The following is a 10,528-nucleotide window of genomic DNA, read 5'->3' as shown; positions in this document are numbered from 1 at the left end:
CCACGAAGAAGGTGAGGGGCGACTTCCTTGTAGACCTTTACAGTAAGGTAGTCAAAGTGGTTGCTTAACTTGAAAAACTGAAACTCTGCTTCCACGTTTGCCAAAAAAATTAAGCACAAAATTACACCGTACTTTCCTATCATATTTTTAATCCCTGCATGAACCCTGTTATCATACCAGGTAACGAAGCCATCACGTGACACCTGATATGCCTAGCAGAGTGTCTAGCCAAGCATGCTTCTCTCATCTAAGCAATGAGGCAAAAAGAAATGAACTTATGTGCAAGTACTTTCCTTCTTCATACATCTGTTCCTAATCAGACTTTCAGCAGCTAAGATAAAGTTTCCATTTCTAATGTCTTTTAACGGTCAAACAAAGTCTTGCAAATAAGGTCAATGACTACAAATAGGTGACATCATGATATTGCACTGACATTAAGTACCTACGACTGTACAGTACAGAGTTCAGCGGCCCTAAAAGGTTCAACTAAGATCCAATAAACAAATCTTACAGTGGGTACAGCTCATTCATCAATTAACATCACATCACATTAATCAACAGATCAACGGCCAAGATATCCTTATCCAGATATTTCCGCTTCTCCATATAACACTGCAGAACTTACCACACTCGAATTACCAAAACACCCTCCTCATTTTGTTATTATACTTTTTTTTTTTTTTTTTTTTTTTTTTTTTTTTTGATTTTCAGTACTTTCGGACAAAGTTTGCTTAACGTGTTACTTCAGTCACCAGTTCACCACTTTCCCTTTGAAAGTGAACCATGTTGGTATGTAACTAATTCAAAAACTAAGGAGATTATTGTAATTTAATAAAGGTTCCTCGAATATATATGCAAAAAGAAGAAGAAAGAAAATGAAATCACAAGTTAACCCTGAAAGTGAAAATCAAGATATCGAGTAGGTTTGTGAAACACGATGAGGATCCGTAAACTCATCTCTCAGAAAAAAATCTCAGCACCTAATCCTTCTTCGAATAATCTTTCTTCATCTGTTTCTTCTATCCCTTCTTCATGTCCTGCTGCTGCTGCTACTAGTACTGTTTCAACTTCAACAACTGGTTTAAAGGAGAAGGAGGCGGACCCTGTGAACATTTTACAGAAACATCATGTTGGTGTTTGTGAGCTAAATATGTCAGTATGGGATGTGACTGCAGATGACGAGCTTCTCTATTACCGCAAAGATGAAGAGATTTCTAAGGTTAGTTTATTACTTGTTTTCATTTTCTCACAATAGATCTTTGTTATTCGCAGAAAAGGAAGGAATTGATTTTCATTCATGGGGTTTTAGGGTTTCAACCGTTTGGGTTCGTTAGGGTTTGTAACAAACATGGAATTAGTTGGATTGGCTAAGTGAAGTAGTAAGTTATGATATTTATCTGCTTTCTTTTTTTGATTATCGTATTGGAGCTCATATGTGTAATGATAATGGAGCTGCAGGTTATAAAGAACGAAGATAAAGAAGAAAAAGATTATCATGATGAGGATAAAATTCCAGATGAATCAGTTGATACAGAAGAATATCGAATAAGGTATGTCATCTACTTCTTACTGATTTCAAATTTTCAATTACGATTATTTTGAGTTCATGAAGGAAGAATGTAGGGTTATCATTTGAACACCAAATTATCTATCCCTTAGTAAAAGGAAAAGTTTAAGAAACCCAAATTTCTGTTTGTTATCGGGAGATTTAGAATGATTTGAACTGATATAGAAGTTTGAGATTTTTCGGAGGAAGTAAGGAATTGGGTTGATTAGGGTTTTTCGTGTTTCCATTTTTGGTTGGGCAGTACTGAAGAAGATGATAGTGGATCCGAAGAAGATGATCATGAAGAAACTGATGAAGAAGAAGAATTGAAAGAGGAACAAAATGCAACGGAGAATAATGGGACACCAGGGCTAAAACCAGTGATCAAGGATGATGATGATAAGAAGAGGAAAAGAGATTACGAAGAAAATCATATTGAATCCGAAGAAGACATTGAAGAAACTGAAGTAGACAATGAAGGGAAGTTAGGGTTAAAATCAGAGAAGAAAAAGAAGAAGAAACTAGAAAGTGATTCCGATCCCGATTACGATGGGAAACGCTGGCATTGTCGATCCAAAGCACAAACAGGGAATCCATTGTGTGAACATCATATGATTCAAATGGAACGTTATTCAGATCATCACTATCGTCAAAGAAAATTGGCCAATAAAGGAATAGTTAGACCACCAAAGGAATCGAGGACCAGTACTGTTGATACTACTACTAATCGGGTTAAAAGAAGTAAGAGCAAAAGAGGCAGACCATCAAACAAGGGGAAATTATCTGGGGGAAAATCATCGGAGTTTTATTATTATCCCGGGTTTGGTCCGTTATGGGGCAAGAGTAAAAGAGGCAGACCATCAGATGAAGTTAAGAAACAACCAGATTCAGAAGAAAATTTAGATGAAGAAAAGCAAGTTATTATTGATGAAGCCCTAATTACTACTCATGGAATAAGTCCAGTGAAAGTCACAGAGGATAATGGTTGTATCATGTTCGTTGATGACGAGTTTGATGATGATTATAACACCGATGAAGATTGTAATGGTGTTAATGGCAAGACAAAAAACCGAAAACCCATCAAAGCTCGATCACTCAATTCACTGTTCTGATTGGATTTTTAGTTTTTGGGATTCAAACTTTTTTGATGATGTCCAGGGAGATATAGTAAATTAGTACTTCAGGTAGTGGTGGTGGAGTCATAGGATAGATAGAGCTTGTCGTGTCTCCTCATGGATGGATGGGACTGGGGAAATAATTAACGTATTTTGTAAAGGGTGTTTTGGACTTTTCGGTTGTTCGGTATCGAGAATGATCTAGGACCACAAATGTTTGTTGTGATCAATGGTGTAGTCTACTCTATTGATGTGAAAGGGAAACAAATGAATTATTTAATTAATTTATTTGTTTTATCTTTGTTTTTGGCTCTGTCTCTGATACTGAAAATATTGGTATGACTCATTTTTCATTTGTATCTGTCTGGCTCGTTAGTTTCTGACTCAGTAGTGGAGCTTGAATTTCACCAAACTTGACTTGCCAATTTCGTTAGATCTTAAAGTTAAATAAATGCACTTTAAAATCTTGACTCGTAAAGCAATTAGCTGAACAAGGAAATAATTCAAATATGTTGACTAGATTTCCTTGACCTCACATGTTCAGCGATTTTGTTGGAGTCGGTTTAGGCTTTTGAATAACTAAAGACAGGAGAAGGAGAATCAGAGGATCGTGTTTGTGGGTCCCAACTGATTCGTAGTACGGTTTAGTTGTTATGTAGTGCGGCTAACGAGAGCCCAACACCTGGTTTACTTGAATAAAAAATTTCACAAGTGGATAAGTGTGTAGTTCTTCTTGTCTAAGACTCTGAACACCCAGTTGTTTTTTTTGACACGAACCACCCTAGACCCATAGTGGTGGTTCTCGTAGGAGGCTTGGGGCGTTCGAGCAGATGTTTGTATTTACCTACTAGAGCAACTGACTACCTTGCCGATTTAAACCTTTATGTGCAATTCCTAGAGCAATTGCAAGTGCAAATTTACCATCTATGTCACTTCGGAGAGTGAAGCAGAAATGGTTAGGATTCCCCGTTCTTGTGTTGCAAATGTCATTATGATACACTGGTAAAGTTGCTCGGTGGTGATACTAATGTCGGTAATGGGGTGGAATTTTTTCTTTATTTTTTTAGCTACCTGGGCTTGTAGATAATGCACCTCTTTGAGGTTTAAACTTTAAAAATATAACTTTTGGACTTTAACCCTTTCTTTTCTTTAAAAAAAAGAAGAACTCATATGTGTTAAGTGTTTGGTTTGTAATTGTTATCTGTTAGATTTCTAAAAATCATCGGAAATTATGTAATTATGCCCGATTCCAGTTCGGGTTATTACCAATCAATAGAGCTAAAGTTTTTTGCCATAAATATTTCTTTTTTGACTAACCAAAGACAAACTGATACTATAATCTAGCATTTGTCAAGCAGTGTTGTCATAGTTTTACCGGTAAATTCTAGACATGGACGAGGCCACAATTTCATTTTATAAAAGTCCATTTTAAAAAACCTGGCTAGTCTAAGGCTTATTCAATTTATTGGAGGACAAAATCAGTAAACCGAAATCTCCGACAGCCGGGTATTTTTGTTAACGGTTAATTTATTCCCGGTTAATTAGTATTAATTCAGTAGATTAATAGATATTTAATATTTTTAATCGAGAAATCAACTAATATTAATTGATTGCTAAAACATGAAAATTTTAATATTTTTTGAAGAAGATCTACTAAGAATCTGTGGATCCTCATGCCCACATAGACAGATTTTATGTTTATATTCTTCATTCATGGAAAACACTAGGAATTGGTGGATATGAATGTCGATTCTGATATGCAGGTTGGGTACTCATTTTTAGAATGCATATGAAATCATATGCAGGCACAATCGATGGATTGAAAACATCTAAACCAGCCGATTCTGGTTAAATTTCAGGAATTTTTTTTTTAGATTGACGAAAAATTTATTATATTAATCATCTACTTTCCTTAGTGAGATGAATGGTTTGATACAGTAACTTATTTTTTAAAGACGATTTTAAAAAGTTGCCAGGATGAGTTGAAAAAAAATATAGAATTGTGTTTTATATTAGGAGTTATGATTTGATTTGGATGAAAGTAGAAAAGATCGATATTAATTAAGTTTTTATTTTGGTTCAGGAGATCAGTGTTTGAGATAAAATAGAAATGGTTGTATTTTAGTATTGAGGGTAATTTCATATTTTCAACCAATTTAGACACACCACATCCGCTTTTCTAGGTTGGGGGAAGAATATGGTAGGCCTCAAATAAATGGGATAAGCCATAAACTAGTTGGTTTAAAAAAAAAAGATAATCAATTTAAAAGGGATTTTATGTGAAAATAAATATTAGTATATTATTAGGAACTCAATAGATATTTGAGGAATTATAAATAATTAACGAAGATTGGGCCACCTTGGCTCCTACTTAACTATATCCTCATCCTTAATTTTTGAAAAGTATTTGTGGAAAAAATACAATACCATTGTTCCAATAATAGTGGTTGTGATCGTCGACGATAGAGCTCTCTAACAGGTCAGACCAATGATTTTTCGATAAGGAATGTTTGTTAATTATGCTGAGAAATGATTTGCAAGAAAGCAGATGGATTAGGAAAACACATCAATAGATTTTCATCCCTTCCTTTTAGCTAATGAATTTCATCGACGTCTCTCAATTAAAAAACGTCATTATTCAGAATAGACCCGCATCCCCTAGATTTTTATGGATCTGTGAAGTGTACATATCCAGAACAACCCTAAATTCAAAAGGCGATTTTTCAATATAGTTTAACCCATGGATTTTAATATGGTATCAAAGCAGGTATCTAGGCGCGTGCGTAGATATTTTTTAGCCCGGTAAGGAATTTTTTAACCATGTAGGGGTATCTTTTACTCAAATTTTATTTTGAGTGCGATTATGCAACAACAGTTTAGATCACCTCCAATGTCTACACAGGTAGTTTTCCAAACTCTATATCTGATAACTCTTTTTTAAAACAATATAATGAATAAATGGAAGGAAGGAAAACACAACTCAATTTCCATGATAACGACAACGATTAAATGCTATTTCATTTGGAAAGAACGATGTCTTAGAATTGTTGAAAATAAGAGCATAACACCCGAATAATTTTTCATAGATATGTCAAGACATTATAGTTATTGGCATCCAGACAACCTTAGAAGGACTAAAGAATCAGTTTCTAAGAGATTTCAGATAAACACAGATTGGACAACACATGTAATAAACACTTACAAAATCAACTGTAATGGTTCTTGGTCGTCTGCAATCACTAATGCATGTTTTGTTGTTCTTCTTAGACAGGGTCCTTCCAAGGACCAGAAATGGGAAGTTGCAGAGCGTCATCAGCAGAAGAAACATAAGTTGCAGCTTTTCTACAAGCAACAACATGGGACAAAAATAAAAACTTAACTCATCTGGTTCTCGAAAGAGACAACTTATCTATCATTCAATATGTTCGGGGAAAAACTACTTCAATAAAAATGATAATATATACCAATATTATAAGACGTGAAAAGAACTGCATACAAATTATTCTTTTTTATGGGTTTCCAATTTGCAGACATACGAGCAAATGGGGCACCACTTATTGGCAAATTAATAAGGGAAGAAATTGAGACTCATCAACATCTTGGGAGGACTGAGCCCCTATGTTTTTAATTCCTAAAATGACTTATAACACTATCAAAGTCGTTAATCTTATTCTGAATAAGTATCTCCTTCCGAGAAAGGTAATCCAATGGATTCAGTCATCGGAAGGATAACTCAATTAGATTGAATCCCAATTCGCAAATGAGACTGAATCTAAATTATTATCTAAATTTATTCTCGGTAATCCACCAATCTTACTTCAAAAAAAAATAAAAAATAAAAAAATAGTCGAACTAACAAACTACATAGATACTAACATATGTATCCTACTTTCCCACACAGATAAATTATAATATAAATAAGGTCTTTAAAGTGATCCCAAAATTGCAACAAAAATAAAGTAAAAAATCACTCGGTACTTCTATGATATCACTCTCCTATTTTAACTTCAAATACTATTTTTTTCAAGTCCCCACAGAAGAGCCTGGGGTTATCGGAGAAATTGCACATAAAGGTGTAAATTTTCCGGGTATTCAGTCATTCCATTGATCTCCCTGTGAACACGACTGATGGAGAAATATTAAAGCATGTTATATTGAAGAATTAATCGCACTTATCGAAATGTAATCCAAAGTGGTTCCGCGGGACTGTGAACTCCAGTTCGATTATTATTTATTCTTTTTGTTTGAGTTTTCTTCTTTTATTTTTTAGTTTTTATTCAAAAAAAAATTATTTTCTAGTAAAACCTTTCAGTTATTATTTATTTATTTTAATTTTGATTTTTCTTACTTTAATTTTTTTTCTTTTTTTATATTTTAGACAATTATTTTAGTTAGACTCGAAATAATCTTTCAAAGGCTATGCACGAATCCCATAATTAGGTCACCACATTTCCTTCCTCACCTACAGCCGCCCAGTTACCAAATTCATAAGAACCTCCTCTCAGTTATCGAATTCTTGTGGACCTTACCGTATCCACGAAAAATTCATCTTTTGTCGTGGAAAGCAATCAATGAAGGTATGTCGACCTTCTTTATCCTATATTATACCGCATCCATCTGACTAACTCCAACCTCTTCCCCAATGCAATTCCGAACCAGAATCAGCGCCTCACTTGGTAATTCATTTGTCCAATGGCGGCTACATCTTGGAACACCCTTTTCTCTCGACTTTCAACCATCCCAAATTCAAACCAGAGTTATACAACTGTGATAACTCCTCAAGCAACCATCTTCCAACTCCTACAAGAACCGAGTACAACTTCACTTATCACCTCGTTCTGTTTTCTTTCTGGACCTTATGGCTAGCAAGGTTTGAACTATTATACCGTTAGCAACAAACAATATCAAAGGAAATTTTATCTTGGGCCTTAAAGCAACAACAAGAATACTCCTGAAAAATTGAAGCACTGCCTCCTGTTTTATCAGGGGAATCGCCATCATACAACCAACCAGGAGGAACAAAAAGACGACAACAATCTCAGTCGGATGGTCCTCTCCTACCATGAATTGGATAAAGAGAAACACATATGGGGTTGCTGGGGGACACCCGGGATTTATAGGTACAGGTTTTATTTGCAGAGATTCGAAGGCAAGAACGGTAATGGGTTTGATGCAACCGCTAGGAATAACGACAACATTAATTGCTGAAACTTGAGCGCTACTTTTGACAACTAGAACAACCACGGAAAGGCAATGGTCAAAATATTTATTTGAGACAGATTCAAAAAACCTTTTTTCGGTTCGTTATATCTCTGGCTGCACGCCTTGGTATATCTATGATATGATCAATGAAACAAAGCAAAGAATGAGTCGGATTCCGCAAACAATCCAATACGATTATAGGGAAGGAAATCAGACGGTAAATGACACGACCAATCGCGCGACAGATAAAGATCAAAAGGGAAATTTATCACTAAAATTTGGGTCCATTTTACGGTAAAGACGTGTGTTCTTTTAAAGATAGAATTCAGTCTTCCGTGATTGAGTTGGTGACCATTATTGCCTCCATATGCTTTTGTTTTTGGCTAGTGATGAACAACTTTACTTTCAGAATAAAATCTTATGCATCATTCCGCACGATTTTTTTTTTAAATTTACCAAGCCCTATACTAAACAAAATAAAAAAGAGTGAGTCGCCCAGGACCTATGGCTATATATTCTGCCCATCGCAATAAATGTTCGAATCAAAAAGCTACAAATTAAACTGGCCTGGTCGTCTGCTATTGGGCTGCTGCTGAAGTACTGTAGTACGTTACGTAATCTTATAAGTATCACTTTCAAGAAAACAAGATGACATCGTAGGTAAATCCTTAAAAAGTGTTCCACTTTTCTTGTTTAAGATAATTAACATAGTATAAATCAATAAAAAATAGCCATAGATAGGATCAATGTAGTCAACTTCAGCCATCTCGGCCGGAATTCCGCAGGAAATTCCGTTTCCGGACCAACGTAACACGAATTGCAACTTTCCGCTGAGACGGAAAATATTCGGGAAGTAACCGAAATTCCGTCCGAGATTGGACAAAATGAACCGGAATTCCGTCCGAGGTCATACACAGGGAGAAAGAAAAAAAATTGTTAGAGTTAACAGGTAAAAGACGATCTTTCACTCTTAACGCCACATTTTTATCTCTTCTGGTTCATTTGTTTGCCGTCTTGGACTCAATAGGTAACCCAATCACCGACTAAACCAACGGCAACACCATCTTATCATCATTTTATGGGGACTCTGTCAGTCATTCATCAACACCGTTACCTACATACACGCAATATCACGTAACTTCTGCGACTAGATATTCTCTAACTTTCTCTTGTATACATGTACATGTTCTACTAGTATATCCTTGAACAATCAAAAGGTGTTGATGATGAAAAGCAACCATACTTTTTAATTAGAAGGTCATTACTCAAGTAAATTATACTCCATTTCATATGCATACAGCAGCAACAGGTATCTGAAAACATTGAGAACTTTTTTGGGATCATGGTTTAATTATATATATAAAAGTTGGAACCGAGATTACACCGAGATTTAGAAACAGACAACGTTGTACCAGTGTCTCGCTCGAGACCGAAACAAACCGGAATCCGAGATCGACTACATTGGATAGATGGCTCAACACAGTTTTAATGGAAGGTGACTCACAAATATTGGTGGAAATGTACTATGTTGGTTGGAGCTTAGTGTGATCCGTGTACTTTGCTCCAATCGTTGTGCCATGGCTAATTTATCCTTTGCCAAAATCGGAGAGAGTGATGTCTCATGGTCACCACAACCACAACCTAGTTAAAGCTCTACAGCCTACTCTGGGCCTATGTCAGTCATGTCAAGACAAATCTAGCTATTACAGTAACGTGGATCCCACGTGGCACTTTTAATAGTACTACAAATTTTGAGTATTTAAACCCCCTCTGCTGTGCTTTTGGATATTCTTCTCGTGCTTCTGGGGGCGGCTGTAGGATGAGGAAAATGTCAGGAGGATTCAACACTTTTGTTAATTGAGTGATGAGCAAAATGAGATATTATGATTATTGGCTAGCCTCGAAGTTTAGACATCGGAGCAAGGTTTATGGTGAAATCCATTCATCTTTCATCTTCCACACCACATCAGCATTTGGAACTGCGATGAAAACGCAAGTGTAATGATGAAATAGTAGAAATGCTATTCTTAATGGAACTAAAAAAACGCAATTAAGAATGAAACTTTTTTTTCAACCGTTAGATTTCAACAACTCATTTTAAATGTGCGGATTAAAAAAAAACGCAATTAAAAATTGCTTTTTAGCTCCATTCTTAATTGCGTTTAACGCTATTCTTATTGTCGTTCAGATGGATTTCACGAATCCTTTCACGAAACCGTGGAACCTTGCTTGGATTTTCTGTGGAAGACCCCAACTTGGAAGCCACTAGACTTGACATTCCATGATTTTTCCACACTTGGAAAAGTTTGGATTCCACCATAAGACTTGCTCTTAGAGCAGAGAAGAATAGTTTTGAATGAGAATTAAAGGGGGGAAACCTGGTTTGTTTCAGTCGATGGGTTTCTTTTCTTCTCTATTGGTGTTTGATTAGCTATCTCTCCTCTCTGTATGGTTCTATGAAATCTCAAATACAGTAAATGGGGATGTAAGGATTAACTTCCTTGTTCATCTAATCTGCTTTTAATGAGCTAGCTCTCTGGAATCTTACAATAAGCTGCTTTAGATCTTACTTTGAATTTTTTTTTCCAAAACAAGAAACGAGTCTAATGCTTCAGAAAAATCTCTACATATACAAATAAGCCTTAGAGTTGAAAATCATGATCGT

General features: G+C 35.6%; 1 protein-coding gene across 1 annotated transcript; it reads left to right on the top strand.

Moving 5' to 3' along the window:
- Positions 1-906: 906 nt before the first annotated feature.
- On the top strand, positions 907-2,830 carry LOC113301403. The gene is made up of 3 exons (XM_026550186.1): positions 907-1,219; positions 1,459-1,550; positions 1,809-2,830. Exons 1-3 carry the CDS (start codon positions 938-940, stop codon positions 2,656-2,658), a joined length of 1,224 nt encoding a protein of 407 aa, XP_026405971.1. The 5' UTR covers positions 907-937; the 3' UTR covers positions 2,659-2,830.
- Positions 2,831-10,528: the final 7,698 nt, after the last annotated feature.

Source organism: Papaver somniferum, chromosome 8 (genome assembly GCF_003573695.1).
Source record: "Papaver somniferum cultivar HN1 chromosome 8, ASM357369v1, whole genome shotgun sequence".
Classification (NCBI taxonomy): Eukaryota; Viridiplantae; Streptophyta; class Magnoliopsida; order Ranunculales; family Papaveraceae; genus Papaver; species Papaver somniferum.
The sequence above is the reverse complement of the archived record's forward strand: the minus strand, read 5'-3'. Positions and strand labels throughout refer to the sequence as shown.